Source organism: Bos taurus, chromosome 25 (genome assembly GCF_002263795.3).
Source record: "Bos taurus isolate L1 Dominette 01449 registration number 42190680 breed Hereford chromosome 25, ARS-UCD2.0, whole genome shotgun sequence".
NCBI lineage: Eukaryota > Metazoa > Chordata > Mammalia > Artiodactyla > Bovidae > Bos > Bos taurus.
In genome coordinates this window covers 34,311,019-34,333,413 of record NC_037352.1, presented here as the reverse complement: position 1 = coordinate 34,333,413, position 22,395 = coordinate 34,311,019, and the positions used below count along the sequence as shown (strand labels likewise).

Sequence of the window (22,395 nt, the reverse complement as noted above, 5' to 3'; positions counted from 1 at the left end):
CGGGGCAGAGACGGAGAGTCCAGAGGGGGGCAGACAGAGCCGAGCAGAGAGGAGAGACAGGGGAGAGGTTAGCGCAGCAGAGAGAAAGAAGAGGACAGACGGAGAGAGAGGGCAGATCCAGAGGAGGAACCAGAGGGCGAAGGGGGACAGAGAGGGCGGGTGGGGTGGGGGGAGAGAAGGAGAGGGAGCTTTCACCGGGCCCGGGCCGGGGGCCTGCCAGTCCCGGAGCATCGCACACACGGTTCCCCGCGCCTGCCCTGCCTCTGCCTCTCCTGAGTGTCCACCTTCTGGCCTCAACAGTGCAGCTCATGCAAGGTTCTCGGCATGCAAACACAAGAGGGACGGAGCGGTGGGGGCGGGGGGGGGGGGCTGACAGGGAGGGGCATCCAGTACGGGCACGGGGGATGGGGGGGCTGGCATTGCCCCCCGCCCCTCGACGGGATGGAGGATCCCGGCAGAGAGAAGAGAGAGGGCGGGCACTGGGGAGGCCGGGCCAGGGCCAGCCCACCAGGCCAGGCCGCCCAGCGCGTGGGGGTGGGGGGGGTGGAGGTGGGGGGCACACGGCACACAGATGGGGTGGGGGCGGGGCGGGACAACTGAACTCAAAACTGAACCGAAGAAAGGGAGGAAAAACAGAAATAAAAAAAAATCCACAAATGTCATTAGATACCAAAAATCAAAAACAATGTCTGAACTCCTGGGGAACTGACATTTTTCTGTTAACATTTTTTTTTTCTTTGTTTTCCGACCCTGCAGAGATCTGTGGAGCTGTCAGTAGCACCCGACTGTCTTTCTGTTTCTCTCTTTTTTTTCCTTTCTTTTTCTTTTTTTTTTTAAGTTCTGATTTTTTAAGTCCCTCTTGGTTAACGTCCACTTACCAATAAAGTGGCACTTCCTCCTTTAGTAGGTAAGATGTGTAAGAGAAGGGAAAAGTGTGGTAGCGTAAGTTCATCATTAGATTCACAAAAATGCAAGAGAGATAGAGAGAGAGAGAGAAACGCAACCACCCCATTCTAGGCCGGGAGGAGGCCATGCCGCCTCTGGAGGAAGGATCGGCAGCGCCCGGCTCCTTGGGCCTGTGCCCAGGGGTCACCTCTGGAGCGACCGCTGGATAGAGATGTGGAATGTTTTTCCGAAAGTGGACTCAGGACACAAGGATCAGGCTACAGAAAACCGGTAAGCGCCCTGGCTGGGAACCAGAGCTCTGAGAGCCTGCCACTACCGACCTCACTGAGTGACCCTGGCCAAGTTGCTTGCCCGTTCTGGGCCTCAGTTTCCCATCCACGAAATGACAGGACCAGACTTTGCTTCTGGCTGTCCCTTCCAGAGCAAATGTTCCAGGATTCCCTGACTCCCCTTTCCATCCCCCTCCCTCCACAGAACTGACCCTTCCTCCTGTCCTTGGGCTTCTGGCCAGTAACAGTTGATTGTACTTGTCTGTGAGTCTGTCTGTCCCTCATTCCTCCCCATCCCTCAGTCACCAGCACCAACTTGACTATGAGTACCTTCAGGGCCAATTTGGTGTAGGAGTCAGCTTTGTAACCTCAGTTGTTTTTTTTTTTTTTTTTTTGCTGTACCACACTGAGCAGCATGTGGGATCTTAATTTCACAACCAGGGATCGAACCCACACCCCCTGCATTGGAAGTGCAGGATCTTAACTACTTAACCAGGGAAGTCCCCTGTAACCTCAGTTTTTATCACAGAACTTGGCATCTAATACGGCCTCGATACAAGTTACTGAGGTAGGAAGTCAGGCCCTTACATGGGCCAGGGCCCAGCCAGGGAGTCCTGGGAAAGGGGCAGGCTCTGGGCCAAGCTCCTTTGGCAGCCTCTTTGGAGGGAAAAGCAAAACCACCTGCCACGTCTCAGGGCACCTTGCTGCCAGGGACCAGAAGGAGTGTGGCTTCCTTGGTATGGCCCTGGGTACTTCCAGATGGAGGTGGTGTGGGGGATTGGGGGTGTCAAGACCTCTCTGTGCAAGCATGAACCCATCAACCAAGAAGTCAGCCCCACTCGGGGCAGGGCGTAGCTAGCTCGTGATTGGTGGGTGCAGCAGTCAGTGAACACCAGCCATAGTGAGGACAGCAGCTGTTCAAAGCCAAATGGGCCATGAAGCCTGGGAGAGCTTCTGTTTAGAGCAGAGGCAGGCATAGGCAGGCAGAGTGGATATCACTGGGGACTGGGGTGCCCCTTGAGTACCCTGACCTTCCTGATCACCAGCTCACCTCTACTGGGAGACATGGAGACCGGAGTGTTCAGCCATGGCCCCTCTGAAATGGCAGTCCATTCTCAGTAGACATCACCAAGAGACCTTCATCTCTTCTAACATAGACCCCCTCCACCCCAGTGCCCAAGCTCCCAGAACTAGGTTCTGTTATCCAGCATCCTTTTCCTTCCAGAGGAGGCAAATGAGAAAGACGTCTCCAGGATCTTAACCACTAAGGTCCAGGCCCCTGGACCACACCCCAGCATGGATCTGGATGCCTTCCGCTTAGCATGTCTTGAAGTCCAAGCTCTTCTCCACTTCCCTCTCACCTCCTTCAAGGCAAATGGCTGCCAGAGCCCAAGATGATACTAACCGGCAAGGTGGAACACCTTGGGATTAGCTCTGATTTGAGTTCGCTACGAAACCTTAAGGAAGTGGTCAACTCTGAGAACCTCAGTTTCTCTGTTGGTATCGTGGGGGATAAGTGGATCTTTGCTTGGTAGGCCTGTACAGGGGTTGAGAGGTTCTCTTCAGAGGTCAAATGACTCATGGTCCCTTTACAGATGAATAGGGTCAGAGCAGGGCAGGAAAGCCTGGGGTCCCATGAGGTATCACCCAAGTCCCCAGATGGAAGAGGATAGGAGGAAGGCTGTGCTGGACAGGGTAGCAGATAGCACCTCCCTGGGGAGACTTCTAGAGCCCGTCTCACCCTGATCCATCCATGCCTCCAGAAGCCGGGGAGAAAGAATCACCCTGATCCTGCCAGAGGGTAAGCCTCATCTCCAGTTGGGCTCTTATTCTTCCCAGAAGTCTAGGGACATCCAAGTCCAGACACCATGGAACTTCATAGCTGGGCAGAACTGGTGGCCAAGGACCTCCAAACATCTCCAGGAGCCTGCTCTTAGGGACTCTTGTCCCTTCCTGCCTCTTTCCCCTTCACTTTCTTTCCCACAGCATGGCTGCTGCTGCTGCTGCTGCTGAGTCGCTTCAGTCGTGTCCAACTCTGTGTGACCCCATAGACGGCAGCCCACCAGGCTCGCCGTCCCTGGGATTCTCCAGGCAACAGCATGGCTAATTCCTATCAGTCCTCTACCCTAGCTCAAGGCCGCTCCCTCCAGGAAGCCTCTCTTGATCCTCACCCTGAGTTGGGTGCTCTCTTCTATGATCCCACAGATCCTTGTTCCTTCCCTTGGTGTGGACTGAGCCAGGCTGTGCCAGGGCTGGGGGTACCATGACCAGCAGGAACTAGCTCCTTATCCATGGTTCATCTCTTCCCTCGCATCGTTCTGAGTGACCTTTGTCAGTCCTCCGGCCTGGCAGGTGGGGGCTGTGAACCCAGGTCTGCCTGCCTCTCCCTGGCATGGACACCCAGATGGGGCCCGGCATGGAGGAGGGTCAGCAGGTGCTGGCCTAGTGTGTGCATGCAGGAATGAAGGACCTCACCTGCCTCTGAGCCTTGCTCTCAGGAGCCTCTCTGCTCCTTGGTACCAATTGCTACCTGCCATCTTTTGCTTATTATGTAAGACATTTTGGGGGGGAAAGACAAGAATAGTAAGGGAGAGGGCGCTCATCTGATCCTGGTATCCTTTAGGACAAGAACAAGTGAGCATCTGAAACCATTACCCCCTCTAACTCAGCATCTGAAAATCCCATTTCAGGAGCCCTGGTCACATCGGATACTCCTTGAAAGTGAGGCCTCCACTCTCCCATGAGGCTGGGACAGAGTCTCCTCCAGCAGACCAGCAGTGCTTTCTCCCTCCCTGAGCAGTTTCCTTCTTTGCCCTCCAGCACCACCCAGGAATGAGGGATGCTCTGGTGGGTGACCTCCCCAGGACCTACCTCTGGGGCCAACATGGGGGTGGGAAGGAGAGGATGAATAGGCAGCCTTTCTCCTGTCAAAAGCTCAGGATGGAGCCCTGCTGAGGCCTCCCAAGGGCTGTGATATCAAACTTCTGCAGCGGCTCCCAGGTGGGACAGGAGACAGTGTCAAGGGCAAGTATGGGGAGGTGAGGTCCCTGAGGACAGACTCCTGATCCTCCGCGTGCCTGGATGAGCACTGAGCTGGGAGTCCCAGGTCCCCGGATCGAGGCCTAGTTCTGCCTCAGCATCTTGGGGGGACCCTGGCCCTTGCTAACTGTCCCTTCTGGATCATCTGCACTGGGGCACCGCATTTAGCTCAAATTTGGAAGAATGGAAGGACGCTGGGGGATTGAGGGAGTCCCGGTCTGGTTGGGTTATGGTCCAGGCAGTGGGCAGGTGAGCTGAGAGTCATCCTCTCCATCTCTCAGATTGCCCCACAGAGACTGCCGAGCAGGCATCCTACTGTGTACTTCCGGCACCTGTTCCTGGCCAGCTGGTGTTGCCCCTGCAGTTCAACTACCATTTAATGCCCAGAAGATACAGCAGTGAGGCAGTTCAGCCCTGATGCCAGCTACCACCCCAGAGTCTGTGGCTCCCTGCTAGCTCCACCTGCCGCCAGGGCAGGACCGAAGGGGTCCAGCAGGCCCTGGAGGGTGGGACAGAACTGTTTCCTTAGACCTGACCTCAGCCAGAGCTTCTTCCAGGATCTGGAGGCCAACAGGCCCAGCACAGACCCCCTCCAACACTGCTCATTGCCCAGGGTGGCCCCGGGGATGGGCAGGGCTGAAGGGTCAGGGGCTTAACAGCTACTCCAGAAAACAGAAATCAAGTTGGCTCGACCGAAGCATACAATTCAGGAAGGGAACACAAACTCAGAATGCTAAACCACACAGAAATGCATTCGGACAACAAAATGAGAGAGAGAGAGGGCCACGAAGGAGGGGCTGGGGGCAGGATGGAGAAGAAGGGGAAGGTGGGAAAGGAGGGTAGAATGAACCAGAAAAGCTGTGGGGGTGGGGGGTGTGGAAAGTCAAGAAAACTAAAGGACAAACCAGGAAACACAGCTTTGCAGCTCATTTGGAGAAAATGCAAGTTACAAATGAGTAGTCACTAAAAGAAAGAAAATGGAAGGGGCAGAAAAACCAACCAGAGATTGAGAGATTGAGAGAGAAAGAAAACCACATTCAAACCAAGCAGAGTGGCGGGGCTTATCTGGAGATGGGAGCGGCGCACAGCGGAGCCGGAATACCTACCTTCTCAGTGGTCAGGGACGGGAATGCAATAATAAAAGAGAAAAGAAGGTCTCCGCATTGGGAATGCAGAATCCGGGAAGACAGTGACGCTAAGCTGTGCTCCCCCTCTGAATCGGCACGGGGCAGCCTTGCGGCTTTCGGTCTAGTCCCAGGGATGGGAGTGAGATCCTGCCCAGCCATTTCTGTTTGCTTTTTTTTTTTTTTAACCCACGCGCTCCAAGAGTCAACCTTTCCTTAACTCTTTAAACAACAGAAAACCTCCCGAGGGCATGCAGGAAGCAGCTGATGGGAACAGAACCACAGCACGGGTGAAGGAGGGGCTGGCAGCATATGGGGAGAGAGGCCCAAGTCAGGGGGAGAGGTGGTGAGGAAGAGAAAGAGGGACACACATAGAGACAGACAGACCAAGAGACACAGAGAAACAAGGGCAGAAGGAAACACAGACAGAGGGGGGAAGACAGAGGGGAAGGTGGACCCAGACAGAAGAGAAAAGCTGTTTAAACAAGGCCGATCAGAGTGGACTGATGGGGTGAAAGGGATCATGCATTTAAAAGGGAAGGCAACCACGGACTCAATTTGGAGGACTGGCTCAGCCTCAACTCCCCTTTACCCCTGGCTTCAGTATCATTTTAGCAAAATTCATCCCTTCTGTCTTCATCCTGGAAGAAATGCCAAGATGTCCCTTCCTATCCTGACTGCCGCCCTACAGCTGTGGTCACTGCTCTTTCCTGTGGGGGTAGGGTGGGAGGGGGAGGCTGAGATGAGGCAGGTTGGGGAGATCCATGGGCACGTTTTCTTGGAGTCACTCTAGGCCACCCATTAGATGATGAGACTTGAGCCCGAGGCACAGGCCAGAGAAAGGCTGGGGGCCTTGCTCCCAAAGTCCTCTGCCATCCTCACCAAACAGCGAGGCTTCCTTTAACACTAGGGGCAGGTACAGCCAAGGCAGGTGGCCCTACTGCCTAAGGCTGCAAAACCTGCAGCCTGTGTGCTGGGGAGCGCAGAGCTAGCAAGCATGTTCTTGGGGGTGGAGGGAGGCAGGCGAGATGGGGTGGAAGGACTTGTCCCGTGAAGTCATCTTCCTCGTCTGTCCCACATAGCGTGCTTTGAGTCACTCCTTTCCCTTTCTGTGCCTGTTTATTTCCCCACATGTATGGGAACTGTGGGGGCGCAGGACTCTGTGGGTCTCTGAGGCACCAATCGTGTAGAACTGGGCTGTGTAATGTTGGGCCCACCCACAGCCTGGTTTTGGTGCGGGCAGGCTCCCGTGCTGGGGAGCTGAGAGAGCTGGAAGCTGGCCTTGACACCTGGTGGGATCCCCAGGGAGGGAAGCAGGAGCTGAGACACCCAGCAGCCACCTCCCACGTCCTCCTCCCCTTGCTCAGGGCTCCTGGAGTGGGTTTTCTATTGACAACCCTCCCACATCTTGGCTGTGCCTGGGAGTCTTGAGGTTAGAAGGCTGCGGTCTCCTTTTGGATCAACCTCTAAAAAGCGGTGTGACCTTGAGCTGGTCACTTGACCTCTCTGAGTCGCAGGGAACAATAAACAGCAGAACCCAGAAATCCCTCTGGGGCTCAGTTCTGCCCTGGAATGGGACGACTAAGAGATGTGTTGGGAGCTTAGCACTCAGTCTAGCCCAGGATGGACTTTTTCTTTTGCCTGAGAGTATCTGGCTTTGCAACCCTCACCTGAATTAAACTCTATCGGGTGTCTTCAGCTCCCTGCTCCAGGGCCTCCTAAGGATCTGAGACCTGGAAGGAATGGCACTGAGAAAGTTCAGGGCTCTGGGAAGCAATGGATGATGACCTCTTGCCTTCCCTGTGTTTCTCAGCTTCTCATCAAGGTTCCTTATAGACTGAGACACGGATGCACCATCTTTTGTTAATTTAAAAGCTGAAGCAGTCCCAGCTTATGCCCTGAGGTGGAGGGGAGGGCTGGCTGGTGCCCAAGGTTTGGCAGGAGCTGTTGGTACAGGAGTCTTTTTTTTTAAGAGTTATCTTCCCTTTTAAATCCTGATTACAAAGGAAAAAAATATAGATATGTATATGACTAATGTTCACTTGAGATTCAAAAACCATCTCTGCATTAGAAGGAGCAATCCCCACAGAAACACACAGAAAAGCAAAATTCTAGAACAACATAGAAGATAGAGGAAAAAAAAACCCGAGAGATGCTTTGCATTTCTGTACGTCACAAAATGAAAAAAAGAAAGGAAATACGAAGAAAAACAAAATAACAGGAAAAATTACATAAACTTCCCCACCCTCTCCCCTTGCCGGCTAAACAAGAAATGGAATCACAGTATTACCACGTTTCAAATGGGAGGCTAAAAAAAAACAAACAAAAACATAGACGGGGTTAAAAAACGGTGAGCTTTTTCTTTTCCCATTTGCTTCTCTCTCTCTTTTTCTTTTTTTTTTTAAAGGTAGCATCCAAGAATACCTCCCCACCCTCTGGTACTTTTTCCCAAAGACATTTTTGGTTACTGGCCAAAGTCTGTGACCCCAGAGCCCACCTCACCTCCCTGGAATGAGAACTCATGTCATTTCACTCCTCTGAAAGGATCTGCAGGCAAGAGGGGATGAGGTTCGGGGGAGAGGCCTGGGATGTTCTGAAGTCCCAGACCTCCTAGGATGCAAGGGGTAGAAGGGATCTGGGGGGCATGCTTGGCGGGAAGAGTAACAAAGTGTTGTCTTCTAGAAAACTCCCAGGGCAGTGCCAACTCCTATGTTTGATAGGGAGACAGGACTGGGGTGCTGTAGAGGCTTCCTCCCCACGGCCAGAAGCTAGGCGGCCTTCCGTGATTGCCCTCTCCTGGGGTTTTACTTAATTGGCCATTAAGTCTGTACAGGCCCTGGGCGCTTTCTGGCTGTTGTTCGGGCCTCCAGGGCCGGGGGTAGGGGGATGGGGGAGATGGAGGGCCCTGATGGAGAGAACCTGCATTTCTGGCCTGTCAGAAGATAGGAAGTTTCCAGGAGAAGGTGTCTGGGGCGCTGTTCTAATCCAGCTCTGTGCCCACGGGGTTGGGGATGGGGACGCTCTATGGGGTTTGTCTGAGTTGGATGTCTCCTCTGTGGCCTATGGCACCAGTCCCTCTCCTGGCCTCCCTCAGCTACCTCTGTGAGCCCTCTCCCCTCACCTAGACAGACCCAGGGACACGGGAGTGATCCTCCCTACGTAGCCCAACGAGTCCCCTCGGAGCCCAGGAGCCTGGCACCCTGTCCAGGTGGGGCAGTTTCAAGACAGGGGATGTCCTTAAATAAAAACCATCTTGAGACTCAGAGCCTTTTGTCAGCTGCCCTTGGCTTTGCTCGCTGAGGCCATGGGAGTAAGGGTGTTTGAGAAAAGAAAAGGAGTGAAAGGAAACAGCCGAAAATCAAAATGAAACTGACCGACACGTACATGTTTGCTGCTGAGACCTGAGGTCTGGGGCGGGTGGGGGGGACCTGCTGGCCTACCCACCCCAAGTCCCCTGTGCCCATCCGGTGCCCCTGCCAGCACTGCAGTCCCCTTCTCCCTGTGAGGGGCTCCACCCTGGACTCTAAGATGGACAGACAAAAGGGGATGTGGGCCTCTGGGGGGTCCTGGGAGAGCCTCCCACCCTGGCCCAGCCCATCCACCCAGGAAAGGCTTCTTCACCAGTCACCACACCGCCCATGGGTCTCCCGGAGTCTGTGCGCCTCCTAGAGGTTGGGTGGGGACAGCACCTCTGAGGGAGCCGTGTGTGTGGGGAGGTGCCTTAGGAAGGATGGGCCGAGGGAAGTGAAGCTGCAGGTTTGAGACCCCTGTCTAAGCAATGCCCCCAAAGGACAGGTTTTCCCTGGAGCAGGGACTGCAGAAATGCAAGGGGACAGACGAGGGAGGGATCTGAGAGAGGGAGAGGGGCTGTGAGGGGGCTGAGGAAGGAAGGGCTCTCCAGAGGAGGAAAGGAATCGGTGGGGAGAGGGAGACTCAGGGCGCCAATGACGCCCGGGGGGTAGGGGGGGGGGCGGTCCTGATTCTTGAACCTTGTATCCCAACTGCGACCCCTACCACAGTCCACGCCCCCTCCTACCCCCATACGCCCGCGGGAAGCGGGGCGAAGGCCTGGGTTCCTTTTCAGCTCGTTACCCAACTGGCTGATGCCCAGTGGTCAGCCTGCTCTGGCCTTCAGTGTACCAAGGTCAGGGGTGCAGACTCCCCTCACCCTGACACTAAGGCCAACTGGGCGAAACCACCCGGCCTTCCTGGCCGCTCTGGTGCGGGCAGGGCCCCGGGGAGCGGGGAGCGGCCGGCCCCCTCGCACTCACTGGCCCCTACCCCGCGGCGACCCGGCGCGACCCCGCTCCGCCCCCGACCCCGCTCGGCGCAGCCCGCGCGGCGGGAACCCTCCGCAAAGCCGAGCGTACGTACATCGAGCGGGCTCTGCGCCGAGCCCGGGCGGCCCCCGTGCGCTCCGCTCCGCTGCCTGCTGCCGCCGTTCTGCTGGGGCGACCCCCATCCGCTACCGCCGGATGGGGACGGCGACCGGCTCCCGCTGGACCGCTGGCTACCCGTCTTCCGCCCGTCGTCTCGGTGCTTGGGGCTTAGCCTGCATGGGGGGGAGCCGGCGTGGGACGCCCGGTCTGCAAGCTCCCGCCCCTCCCTCCTTCCTCCCCCACCCCCTCCCCTGCCCCCTCCCTTCGCCAGGAAACCCTTCCAGGGAGAGAGCAAGTTGCCAGCCCTCACATTGCCTTGGTCCCCAATCACAGTCGGGGGCGCCTTTGGGCAAGGGCAGTACCACGGTCCCAGGTGGCGCTGGGGGTAAAGAACCTGCCCGCCGAAGCTGCAGATGTAAAAGGTGAGGGTTCGATCCCTGGGTGGGGAAGATCCCCTGGAGGAGGCCATGGCAACCCACTCCAGTCTCCTTGCCTGGAGAATCCCATGGACAGAGAAGCCTGGTGGGGATATAGCGAAGCTATAGTCCATGGGGTCACAAAAAGTTGGAGACGACGGAAGCGACCTCGCATGTGCTCAGCACAGCTGTCCTAGTAAATTTACCCACTGAGCTGTTCCTGTCTGTCCACCAGCGCCACTAACCAGCCTTGGGGACTGCAGGCACCCTCTCTCCAGCAGAAAGCAAGCTCGGCCACCCCTGAGAGCCCCCTGGTAGCCTGGCACCTACCTGCTGGGTGATCTGGAATTACTGTAATGGGAGGACAGGGAGGGGCTGTGGGAGCTGCCGCTGCTGTGACGATGGGACCTGCGGCCTGGGGACTCTGTGTGCGGCCTGGGAGAGAAATCGGCTGCCCTCACGTTCTGCCCCATCTCCCTGGGGGATCCCTGTGAAGGCCTGATGGAAGCCCCTGCTTCCATCCCTCATGTAGTTTACCCCTGCCCCCATAGCCCATGGGGGGCACCCCCATACTCTCCCCTCCCATAACCTCCACCTCCAAAGCCTCCCTCTCCTCCCATGGCCCCCATACCTCCCCCCACATAGTCTCCTACAAAAATAACACAAGCCGTGCCCATCCTGGGTACAGAGGTAGTCCATGTGGGTCATTTGTCAGTATTAGGAAAAAGGCGTCCTTCTCTCTAGGCAATCCCAGCCTCCCAGGATCTCACTCAGCCCTCAGCTGGTATTATGACTGCGATGGGGGCGGAGAGGGGGCACTCTCCACTTCCTCTCTGGGTCTGAATTTTTCCATCTGGGCAGCAGGGACAAAAATGAGCTATCTTCAAGGGGCCTGATTCTGTGATTCCAGAAGGCCAGGGGGTTTTTATAGGGGGATGGGAGTGCGTGCTGAGGGTCTGGAGAGTGGGAGAGGGTACTCACCTTTTCCTCTCTTTGTTCTTTTCTTTTCGTTTGCTCTTGGGGCTTCGAGATCTACAGAAAGCAGAGACTACCATGACAGCACAGCCTGAGCCCGGAGCTGGCCTGGGGAGGGTGGGGCCTGGGGGCCCTGGGCTGTGTCCAGGTGTGGTCCTGAGGTGTGCTCCTCTCTTGGGCTGGTGTGGACCTGCCCACCCCACCCCACTGCTTTGGTCCCTGTTACTCTGCCAGGCCTTCTTCCCTCCTTCTCCTGTAAGTCCTGGCCTGGATCACCTTGCATCTGGGCCCCACTTCTGTTCCCCAGGAGTGCCATAGGAGATGTGACCACGGCCCCAGAAGGAGGGGTGACCTGCCCTTTCCATCTGACATTGGTCTTGGGAGAGACCCCTCTGATGAGTCGCCATGGTGAGGGTGGCCCCTCCAGACCTCATCTGTGTCCCCTGGGCCTCGGGTTCCCTCGGACGGGGCTCTCTAGGGCAGAGTCCAGGCCTCCTGCCCCTCTGTCTTATGTGGTCCAGGCCTGGTGCTTAGGAAAGAAATGCTTTCCCCTGGGCTTAATGATCTTCCTGCTTTGGGATTACTCTTCTGGCTCCTCTTCCATCTCATCCTGCTGTCTGGGATGAGCCCCTCAGCCCAGCTCCTTCTGCCTTTGACTGAGATGGACCAAGATGGACCAAGAAGCTTCTGCTCAGGCTTCTAAGGTCTTACCCTTTGGTCTCTCAGCCCCACTCTCCTTGATGTCACCAGACTCCTGCTCAATCCCTCTAGCCCTGAACAGATGCCTCCTTCTGACCAGAAACAAGGTGATGCTAAGAAATGCCAGAATGTGTTTCACCTCAGAGCAGAGTGGGTCGGGGGCAGGCCCAGGATTCTAGAGGTTTGGGTTCTAGAACCCAGGCTGCCTGCTTTGGGCCTCAGGCTCCCCATGGGGAGCGGGTCTGGCTCCAGCTCATCTCTAGGTCCTTCCCAGGACTGACGGGAATGGGACAGAGGATCTATGCAAGCTGATGCTGACCACTGAGGGGCAGGAGGGGCCCCCATTGGCCCAGAAGGACTGGAGCAGGGCAGGGGAGGGGGGAGATGGGAAACCGGGGGATTGGGAGAGCCAGGATTAGGTGGTGGTATTGTTTAGTCGCTCAGTCATGTCCCACTATTTTGTGATCCCGTGGACTATAGCCCACCAGCTCCTTTGTCCATGGAATGTTCTAGGCAAGAAGACTGGAGTGGGTTGCCATTTCCTTCTCCAGGGGATCTTCCCAACCCAGGGATCGAATCCACATCTCTGCATTTCCTGCAATACAGGCAGATTGTTTTACCGCTGAACCACCGGGGAAGCTCTGGGATTAAGGTGTGGCCATGGGCAAATGCTCACTGCTGGAAATGGAACTGAGAACTCTGCCCCTCCTCAGGGGTGCTGGGGGGTGGTGGGTCTGGCTCCAATGCCAACAGTGGGGATGTGACTGCCCCACAGCCTGCTGTCCTCCGCGCTGAGTTTTCTTCCACTTTCCACATGCCTGCCTCTACCTGGGTTCTGGCCTTACGCCTCCTTCTCTGCAATCCGTCCTGAAAAAGTCACTGTCCTGCTGTCGTGCTCAGAGCCCCTTTCTGGCTCCAAGCCCCACAGAGTGGAGGTTTCACATTCTGGCAATTAGGCCTGTTGGGGATTGGCACCGGCCCCCCAGAAACTTCACATGTAGGCACAGCCTGCTTGCCCTATCTCCTACTCACTGAGCCTTTCTACTTCAGGGAGATCCTTTTGCCTGCAGGCCCTTTCTCTGCGAATTTGGGGTCCTTATGTTTCTGTCTTCCCGACTGGCACCTCCACAGATATATCCCTTGGACACTGGATCGATATACTGTGTTGTCTGGACATTCTTGGGGCTCCCAAGGCAAGGCTGACTCATTGGGCAAATGAGAGTTGTGATGGCCTTCCTCCTCCCCCACCCTCCAGCGCTCTGTCTGGCTCTGGGGAGGAGTCCCTGGTGTGGGAAGATGAAGCAGACAGGACCCTGGCAACGCTCCTCCCATCGTGGCTTCCTCGGGCCCTGCAGGGCAGCCACTGGCCTCTGTCCATGTCCTCCTGTTCCACCTCCATGGGGCGCCACTCACCTGTGCCGCCTCTTCCTCCGGGACCCAGATTCAGACCTGTAGGGCCACAGAAGGGTTCTCTTGAGCCCACGCACAGCCTTGGTCATGGTGGGGGGCGGTCCCACGGAAGTGAGCGGAGGCCCCTGGGGACAGAGGGTACCTGTCTCGGCGGTGTTTCTTCACACTCTTCTTCTTCTTGCGAAGGGGTGAGGAGCTCCCACAGCTGCGGACATAGTGACAGGCATGGGTGGGTGTGTATAGTGAACTGGGGCCCCGGGATGGGTGGGGGTGGCATGGTGGTGGAGATGGCTGGGAAAGCCCAGGAACCTGGGGCCTTGAAGTTGGAAAGGGGATTCCAGGGCTTCAAGCCAACTGCCATCCTACAGCGAATCAAGGCCCTGAGGGTCCACTAGGTCTCTGAGAGAGGTTGATGGAGCTGCCTGCGTTGTCCCCTCGTCACCTTTCCAGGCTCCTAGGCACTGTGAGCCAGGACTGTTTCAAACCCAAAGGTTAGAGGCTCCAGTGATGGTATTTCTGGCCTCTGCGGGGAAGCGCTGGCATGTGGGCTGGTGCCCAGGCCCTGAGGTGCAAGCCTCCAGCCTCTGGGGGATGGCTCTGGACCCTCTCCCACCCAAAGACATCCTCTCCCCGCCCAGCTGGACCCTCCCTGCCCCACCCTCATCACTGACCTGCACTCAGAGTCTAGTCTCCTCTTTTTGCTGAGGGTGGGGCAGAAAGAAGGGGAGACAGACAATTGGATGGGATTAGTGTGGGCTCCAGACATTTGCCATGGCCTTACTTAGGACAAGGGAGAAGGCGCGTGTAGAGATGGGGAGCCATAGGTGACCCCAGCCAAGCCCCTCTTCCCCTGCCGCTGGCACTCGCAGGGGGGAGGGGGAAGGCGGGGGGGAGGTGTTGGGGAGGAGTGCAGGACCCCTGCTGAAGGGTGCTGGGGACCAAGAGCAGATGGTCCGAGGTGTGAGGCTGGGTCGTAGGCCTGTGCAGTTCGGGGGTGGCTGGACATTGGGGTGGGGAGGGGGGACTCAGTGGGGGAAAGGGTCTGGTGAAGGGGAGGGGCTTATTGGCTCATTGAGGGGCGGGGCCCACAGTGCGGGGTGTCAGAGCCCTGCCTGCCCGGGGATGGGCACCTGGGGCCCCGCGCCCTTCCCGACGCCTCCAGCCCGGGAGGGGGGGGTGGGGGTGGGGGGGGGTGCGGCTCTCACCGGCTTCTCCGGTGGCCGCCTTTCTTTTTCTTCTTCTTCTTGGGAGGGGGCGACGCGGAACTGCTGGACCAGTGCTTGGTCCTGGGTGAGAAGGGGGGCGGGGTGGGGCGGGGCGGGGGGTGAGGGCAGAGGTGACGGGGGAGGGGCGGCCCCCGCGGCCCCCGCCCCCACCCCCTACCCCCCGCCGCGGCGGGCGCTGACCTGTCCCCCCGGTGTCCGCGGTAGCAGGAGGCGGGGCAGTCGCAGTCCACCGGGCCGTCGTCCTCATCGAAGGGCGCGTACTCCAGGCCCAGCTCGGCGCCCTCGATCAGCCGCGGGGTCTCCGCCACGCTGCCGGCGACAAGGACGCTCAGCACCTGCTGCCCGGCGGCCGCGCCTTCCCGCTGACCCGGGCGGCGAGGTGGGGATGGCCCCGACCCCTCGAAGGTCATGGCGGGGGGGATCTGGGGAACCACACCGGGAGCCTCCCTCACAGGGCGCCAGCCTCAGCGCTGCTCTATTTTGTCCCCATCCTCAACCAACCAACCGTGCCCTATTTTGCAGAAGAGAAAGAGGAGCACCGAGCCCTCCCTCCTCACTTAGCCCCCTCTTCTAGGTTCTCACCCTCTGGGCGCCCCCTCCTCCTCAGTGCCCCTCCCCTCGCTGAGGCCCCTCCCGACACGGATTCTTTGCCCCTCGGTCCCCTTCATTGCGCCTCAGTCCCCCTCATTGAGCCCCCCTGCACCCTTAACCCCAGAGGCCTCGTCCCAAGCCCCTTTCTCCTCCGCAGCACCCCTTTTCCGCCGCCGAGCCCCGCTCTCTCTTTGAGACCCTTCCCCCTCTCTGAGCTCCCCCGTCTCTGATATCTGTCCTTCCTTAATCCCGCGGTCCCCTCGCCCCCTCCCCGCCTCCCCCCGGCCCGGTCCTCCCTCCAGCCCCGCTGCCTCTCTGAAATATTCATAGCCTCTCCTCCTTCTCTCCGCCGCCTCCGGAGGCCTGGCGGCTCTTCTCCCGCTGCCGGGCTGTCATCAATCACTGCCCAGTGGCAGCGGGCGCCGGCCTCGGCACCCTGCCCGCCTCCGGGGCTCCCCATCCATCTTGCCGCGCTCTCCCCTTCACTCGGCAGGGACCGCGGCATCTGGTCCCCACTCCCGGGCTCAGGAGCCCCCAGCCATCTTCTGCCACCGACGTTTGCTCCCGGAGGGCACTTGGACAAGCGGGTGCTTTGTCCTTAAAGGCTGCTGGGCTTAAGGCAAGGGTGGGAGCTTTGAAGCTGCACATGTGCCCTAATTATGCACTGTCCCTGAGTCGCTGTGTGACCCAGTGCTTGTCACACTCGCTCCCTCTCTGAACCTCTTTTTTCAACAGGGGAATCCTAATTATCTTATAGGATGGTTATGACAATTCCCTGAAGTCCTGATGTTGTCCAAATTTGTTTTTTTACTGGACACGCCCAGAAACGGACCCTCCAAAGGCCCAGGTCCAGGGTGATGGCCCCACATCTTGCATTTTTCATTCCTGCGCCGGCTCAGACAGCGCCCCTCCCAGATGGAGCCTAGTTTTGCCAGGCTCATCCTTTTCCTGCCCAGAGCAAGGGAGGCCAGGGCTGGGATGGCAGAGCATTAAAGATGTGACATGAGCTTTGGATTCACACAGACAGGTCTGAATCCAGGCATGACCACGCTCACTGAGCCTCTGGGTCCTTATCTATACAACTGGGAAAAGAATAGCCCAGCTTTGAGGAGAGGATTAAGTATGAGTCTGGCTATGAAGCTCCTGACAGGAGGCCTGGCCCGCGACTGTGGTCTTCCGCGCAGTCACCATTGCTAGACAGTTGGACACTCACACACCAACACCTCCTCTTCCAGGGAGAAAAGTGGTTTTGACACATGAAACAGACTGGGCAAGATCACAGCTACAAGGTGAGCTTTTCAGGCACAAACTCCAGCAGAGCACCCACTAAGTAGCTCTTTGAAGACTGATTTTTGTATTTAAAAAAAAAAAAGAAAGAAGAATGTAACCCAAATTGGTCAAGGTTAGCTAGCCTTGAGGCTTGTGTCAAGAATGTCATTTGGTGGACTTCCCTGGTGGTCCATTCTCCCTGCTCCCACTGCAAGGGGCACAGGTTTGATTCCCCGTCAGGGAATCAAGATCCCACATGCCTCACAGTGCGGCAAAAAAAAAAAGAATGTTATTTGGATCCCAAACATGGTCCTGGCCTTGGCAGCCTAGAAGTCACACAGGTGTTACAAGAGGTTTTTCTGGGTGGATGGATGGTCATGTCGTTGCTCTGCTCCCACAGAGCCAAACACCCACACATCCCTTCATTCAAACCTCTCCTCTCTTCTCCACGCTCCTCTTCCTGAAGCCAGGGGCCTCCTACTTCCTGTCCCTGAAATCTCCAACTCCACAGCCTGTCCCAGGGCCCATCATGCCCACACAGCCCTCAGCCACACAAATGCCTGACAACATACACCTTCAGTTCAGTTCAGTTCAGTCGCTCAGTCGTGTCCGACTCTTTGTGACCCCACGAATCGCAGCACGCCAGGCCTCCCTGTCCATCACCAACTCCTGGAGTTCACCCAGACTCACGTCCATCGAGTCGGTGATGCCATCCAGCCATCTCATCCTCTGTCGTCCCCTTCTCCTCCTGCCCCCAATCCCTCCCAGCATCAGAGTCTTTTCCAATGAGTCAACTCTTCGCATGAGGTGGCCAAAGTACTGGAGTTTCAGCGTTAGCATCATTCCTTCCAAAGAAATCCCATTTGGCAAAACTTAAGGGCACCACAAACATTGTGTGGGTGAGCTGGTGGGAGGAGGGAACTTCCCTTGATCCCGACAGAAGGCAGGGAATCCTTTCTTGCCTTCTGACATCGAGCTGGGTTAGCCACTAAGTCCAGGCCCTCACTGGGCCCTCCTTATTGCGCTGGCTGTACCCCTAGACACGTCCTTCCTTTCTACCCCTGTGCTGGGGACAGGGCTCCCCACCCCTGCCCCACCCCATCCTCCCTCCCTGAGACCTTATCGTTTGACCTCTCTTACTTTCCAGACCTTTCTAAGAGGCTGACTTGGGATCTTTTATCTGCTGGAAGCATGGAAAGACAGGCATGGGGTCTTCCCTGGTGTTCCAGTGGTTAAGACTCTGTGCTCCTAATGCAGGAGGGCCCAGGTTCAAGCCCTGGTCACAGAACTAGATGCCACATGCTACAGCTAAGAATTTACATGCTGCAGATAAAAAAAAAAAAAAAAAGATCCTGCATGCTGCAATGAAGATTCCATGTGCCGCAACTAAGACCCGATGTAGCCAAATAAATAAAAAAAATTTTAAAGAAATAGACAGGCATAGAGGAGATGCATGTTTGGAGAGACATACAAGGTCTCAGAACCTTCTGGTTAAGACTTGTCCTGGCAGTTCCAGGGATGTAAACAGACTTAGGCTGAGGCCTCTACTGCTGGTTTTGTGTAGCTGGTGCCACCACGCCCACTTCGCAGGCTTTCTCAGGTCTAGAACACTGGGTTCTCCTGTTCTGACCTTCCTGGCTCATAATATAATATATATCACAAATAACACCACTCATGAGAATGTTCTCTAATGTATAAATGGTTCTCCATGGTTCACATTCCACTCAGAACCAATTCCTGATTTAGAGAAATTGCATGATCCCATTTCACAGATGAGAAAATTGAGGCCCCAGAGAGGGAAAGAAATATCTATGGTTTGGGGACCTTTGATTAAGAATGCAAGTTCACCTAAGCAATTGACTTTGAGATTCATGTGCACACAGGCCGGCCCTAGACTCTACTGGCTGGGCTTCCTCACTGTGGACGTTAGCTTAGCCACCCCTTCCCTGCTTTGTAGACACAGTTGTGAGTGTCTGCGCTGAATTCTAGATCATTTTAGTGTTTTCTGCTCTTAAGTTCACATTTGTTAGCAAGTTTACTCCTCACTACGTCTGTGGAATAGGCAGGGGAGGCGTTCTTCCCCAGTGACAGAACACACCAAGCCCCACAGAGCTGACCAAAGCAGGCCCAGCCAGAGTCCACTGCAGAGGGACCAAGGGCCAATCGGGGCTGAACCCAGCATCACCCGCGACTCCTGCTGGACTGGTGCTCCCGGGAAGGGCTCTGACCTGGGAAGAGATGCCTGTCACACGCTCTTCCTCCTGACAGCAGTTTCACTAATTAACTAGTTCTGTTTCCCTTTTGCCAGGAGCCTAATGGCCAATTGACAGATGACTGAGTTCACACAGAGGAGAAGGAGGCTTCCAGGCAAAGGGGCTGCCCTTTCTGCTCACTCAGCCTGCGTGCCAGGCCTACTGGGGCTGGGGGGAGGGGGCAAGGGTGGCAGGAACAGAGATAAATCAGGCCTGGGGCCTCTCCTATAGCTCCTCATAGCACAGGGCAAATATATGAGACTCTTTGCAACGCCATGGACTGTAGCCCACCAGGATCCTCTGTCCATGGGATTCACCAGGCAAGAATACTGGAATGGGTTGCCATCCCTTCTCCAGGGGATCTTCCCGAACCAGGGATCGAACCCAGGTCTCCTCCTTTGCAGGTGGATTCTTTATTGTCCGAGCCACCAACCAAACTGCTAACAAACTTGTCTTCTATGTCTTTGACATTTTAGTAGGATCCTGGGACCCTGCCAAGTCTATTCTCCCCTGTTTCCAGAGCAGGAGTCCTCCTTGGAGGTTTGTGTTTCCACCCAGAGAGCAGGGAGCGTGTCTTTTTCTTCTTCCCTCCCCGCCTCATAGCACAGGGTTGGGTGTACAGCACAGACCCTCAAGACATTTCTTCGGACGATGGAACCTTTCTGTGACCTCTTTCCCAACATGTTCTGGTTCTCAAATGCGTTATTCATTCATTCAAGGAAAGAGAAGATTAGGACTACTGGAAAAAGCTTGGTAGTCATCCACTAACAGGAGAGTGTTCCAGCTGGGGATGGATGGGATCCCCAGGAAGAAGAGGGAAGGAGACCTGAGGACCTAGCAGATCCTTGTGGGGAGCCAAGACCTTAGAAGTGGGCAGGAGGAAGGGAGGAGCAGAAAGCCATCAGAGGGGCAGGAAGACAGTCACAAAGGGCTGACTCTTGGAAGCCAGGGAGAGGGAAAGCAGGTTTCCAGAAGGGAAATGGAGTGGTGGCACGTGCCAGGAGAGGCCAGGCCTGCAGAGGTGCCCGGGCCAGGCCAAGCAAGACTCAGACAGCTGCAGCAGGTCACGCGAGTCATGGGGGCAGAAGCCAGATCTCCGTGGCTTAAGGAAGTGGAGACAACGTGTACCACATGCTCTATAGAAATCTGATGGAGAAAAGAGAGAAACGTGTGGGCTGGTGGCTGGAGGAGAAAGCAGGGTTGGGGAAGGACCAGAAGCCGACTAAGAGGAAGGAGCCCAGGGGAGGGTAGAGCAGCAGGTGTGGGCTGGAGGGGCGGTTATCACTGGAAGGGCCCTGAAAAGGTGGCAAAGGTAGGTTCTGGAAGAGGCCTCCTGCCCTCACACTGGATGGAAGGGGAGAGGGTGGCTGTTTTTCCAGAGGAGGCCTGGGGGCATTTGAGGGGGCACGGGTCAGACAGGCAGGACCTGATGGTTTTGGAGGTGGTACGGGCAGCGCGGACAGATCTGGCTGTCTGGAGGTTTGAGAAGGGAAGGAAGGGAGGAGCTCACCCTGGCCTGGGGGCGGGGATGAACCTGCAGGGTGTTTCTGAGTCAGCCACAGCCCCTGCCGAGGGGGTGCTGTGGGCTCTGGGAGGCTCGGGAGACGGTGGTAGTGGTGTGACCTCTTCCCACCTTGTGGGGAGAGAGCAGGCCGGCTGAGCCTGGCTCCCCTAGAGCACCCACAAACCCCCACAAGCCTGAGGCTGGCGTGACTCTGGTTTTTGGGTTTTTCCCCCCTTTTTGGCCATACCATGTGGCATCTGGGATCTTAGTTCCCTGACTGGGGATTGAACCCGTGCCCCCTGCAGTGGATGTGTGGAGTCCTAACCATTGGACCATCAGGGAAAATCACCATCACCAACTCTGCTTCGCGCTCTTGCTCAAGCCAGAGAAGTGAGGCTAAGTGGGGTTAGCAGGGGAACCCCCCAACCCGAAACAGTCTACAATTTCTATAGGCTGGGCTTCCCTGTCTTCGAGGTCCATCTACTTCTGCAATGCTGTTTGCCCTCAAGACAACAGCAAGGAAAAGCATTCAGAAGGTGCTGCTGCTGTTTTACTTTCCTGCCAACAAAGGTGCCCAGGGACTTAGGGTCTCAGCAAGATGCCCACCCTGCCGTCACATCGGGACACTTGCAGGGACAGGCCAGCCCCGCCCTCCTACGGCAGCTGCTCCACTTTATATGGTTTCGAGTGGTTGATGGTTCTCCGAGATGAAGTCTGCCTCCCTGTAACCTCCTTGTTTTATCTGAAGCCCACAGCACCCGGTGCTCCTCCTGTCCTGTGACAGCTGCAGAGATGTCACCCCTACAGAGCCTGTGCTCTCTTTACTGGATGGGCCTTTGGCCGAGCCAGTGATGGCTTTTGGTGTGCTGGTCATTTCTCTCCAGCATCCGTGTTTACTCTGCAGGCCACTATCTAGGTGATAATAGTTGGGGCGGAGGGACTATTCTATCAGCCAATAACAACACTGAGGACAGAACACTTCTCTAGTCTCCTGGTTTGCAGCCCAAGATTCCCAGAGATGAGATCTGGGCTCTCTCTCCCACCGCTGGGCCAGACATAGAACCCCAGGCAGCAGGGAGAGGACTTCAGTGATGCCCAGGTGCCCAGCGGCTCTTGCCTAGTGCCCTGGGCCAGGCCAGAGCTTCCGGTGGACAAGACCCATGGCCTCTCCGCCTCCTCTTCTTTCTTCCCACCTCCAGCCCTGACCACCTGAGTGAGCCCTGGGAAAGGCTGCCCAGGGCTGGCCGCAGGCTGCACCCTCCCCTGCCCTGGGCCTCCCCACCCTGGCAGCACTCACATGTGGCCCCCAGGCCGGTCCTCCCTGGTGAGCATTCCCTCCTTCTCCATCAGCATCTGCCGGAAAGTCCTGACCTTCTGCCGGGTCTCCTCCTCTGAGTACCTGCGGGGCACAGGGAAGGTGAGAGCTGCAGTCTGGGTTCTGGTTTCCTCCCCACCTGCCCCCCCAGCCTCTCCTCCCAGCTCTCAGTCACGTGGGCACTCTCCAGCTTGATAGGACCTGTCCAAGGTCACACCACCAACAAGGTTCTCAGCACTGGGGAAGCTCAAAGCCAACCCATTTTGCACCATACCAGTCAACCAACCAACTAAACCAACAACCAGGCAAACCAACACATAAACTAAAGGGAGTGTTCCCAGAGGTGAGGAGACCTCCTGGGGAGGTCCTCAGCACATCCCCGCCTCTACAAGGTCAAGCTGCCAAGTAGCCAGTCCAGGATCCCAGGGGTAGATCCATGGCTTCCCAGCTTGGGATGGGGTTGTGGGTGGATGTAGTCTGGGCCTTGGATGGAGGCTCCTGACTTCTCTCCTCCGCTCTCCCTCCCTCCCTGAGCCCAGTCTCAGGCTGGGGACCAAAGCCCAGAATCATCTACTCCACAACTTTGTTCCTGCATCCTGGGGTCGCTGTCACCTCTCTCACACCACCAGTGTGACAGCTGTCCAGGCCTCCCAGCCCATGTCCATGCTGACCCCTGGGGCGTCTGTGCTCACCCAGCCCCTGGCCCTGTGCCCAGCACACACCAGCTGTCAGTGGCTTTTGCTGACTGAGTCTTGTCTCCTAAGTTCCCACCCTCTCCTCCTCCTGGGCCGCCCTGGACAGAAATGATGGTGGCCAAATAGGAACTGGAGTCCCACCTCCTCTCTCATGCGGCTATGAGCTCTCTGTGCACACAGCAAGCCCACCCCCCAACCCTATCCATGAAAACAGTACATCCTTCCCTGTTAGGGACCCCATCTCTTTTCTCCCTTCTTCCCTCCTCTCCTTCAACAAGCATTTGGGATTGATTCAGCCTTTTTGGAGAGCAATTTCGCAATTCTTT

The 22,395-nt window shown here is 56.7% G+C and overlaps 1 protein-coding gene and 1 long non-coding RNA gene across 3 annotated transcripts in view; one reads left to right on the top strand and one right to left on the bottom strand.

Moving 5' to 3' along the window:
- SRRM3 (serine/arginine repetitive matrix 3) overlaps window positions 1-22,395 on the bottom strand; it is a 53,152-nt gene that overhangs the window by 3,897 nt on the left and 26,860 nt on the right. For both annotated transcript variants that reach the window (XR_009492873.1, XM_024985197.2), the window contains exons 3-11: window positions 21,357-21,458; window positions 14,624-14,752; window positions 14,423-14,503; window positions 13,889-13,918; window positions 13,360-13,422; window positions 13,221-13,256; window positions 11,115-11,165; window positions 10,464-10,568; window positions 9,713-9,890 (exon numbers count right to left, since the gene is read on the bottom strand). Coding sequence is in view for 1 of the 2 variants with exons in the window: in XM_024985197.2 (XP_024840965.1) it covers window positions 9,713-9,890; window positions 10,464-10,568; window positions 11,115-11,165; window positions 13,221-13,256; window positions 13,360-13,422; window positions 13,889-13,918; window positions 14,423-14,503; window positions 14,624-14,752; window positions 21,357-21,458 (775 nt within the window). In the remaining variant the exon portion in view is untranslated. The remainder of the gene's footprint in view (window positions 1-9,712; window positions 9,891-10,463; window positions 10,569-11,114; window positions 11,166-13,220; window positions 13,257-13,359; window positions 13,423-13,888; window positions 13,919-14,422; window positions 14,504-14,623; window positions 14,753-21,356; window positions 21,459-22,395) is intronic.
- On the top strand, window positions 15-8,601 carry LOC107131840 (uncharacterized). Its single transcript, XR_001495122.3, has 2 exons — window positions 15-4,022; window positions 4,496-8,601. It is a non-coding gene; the product is annotated as an uncharacterized lncRNA (long non-coding RNA).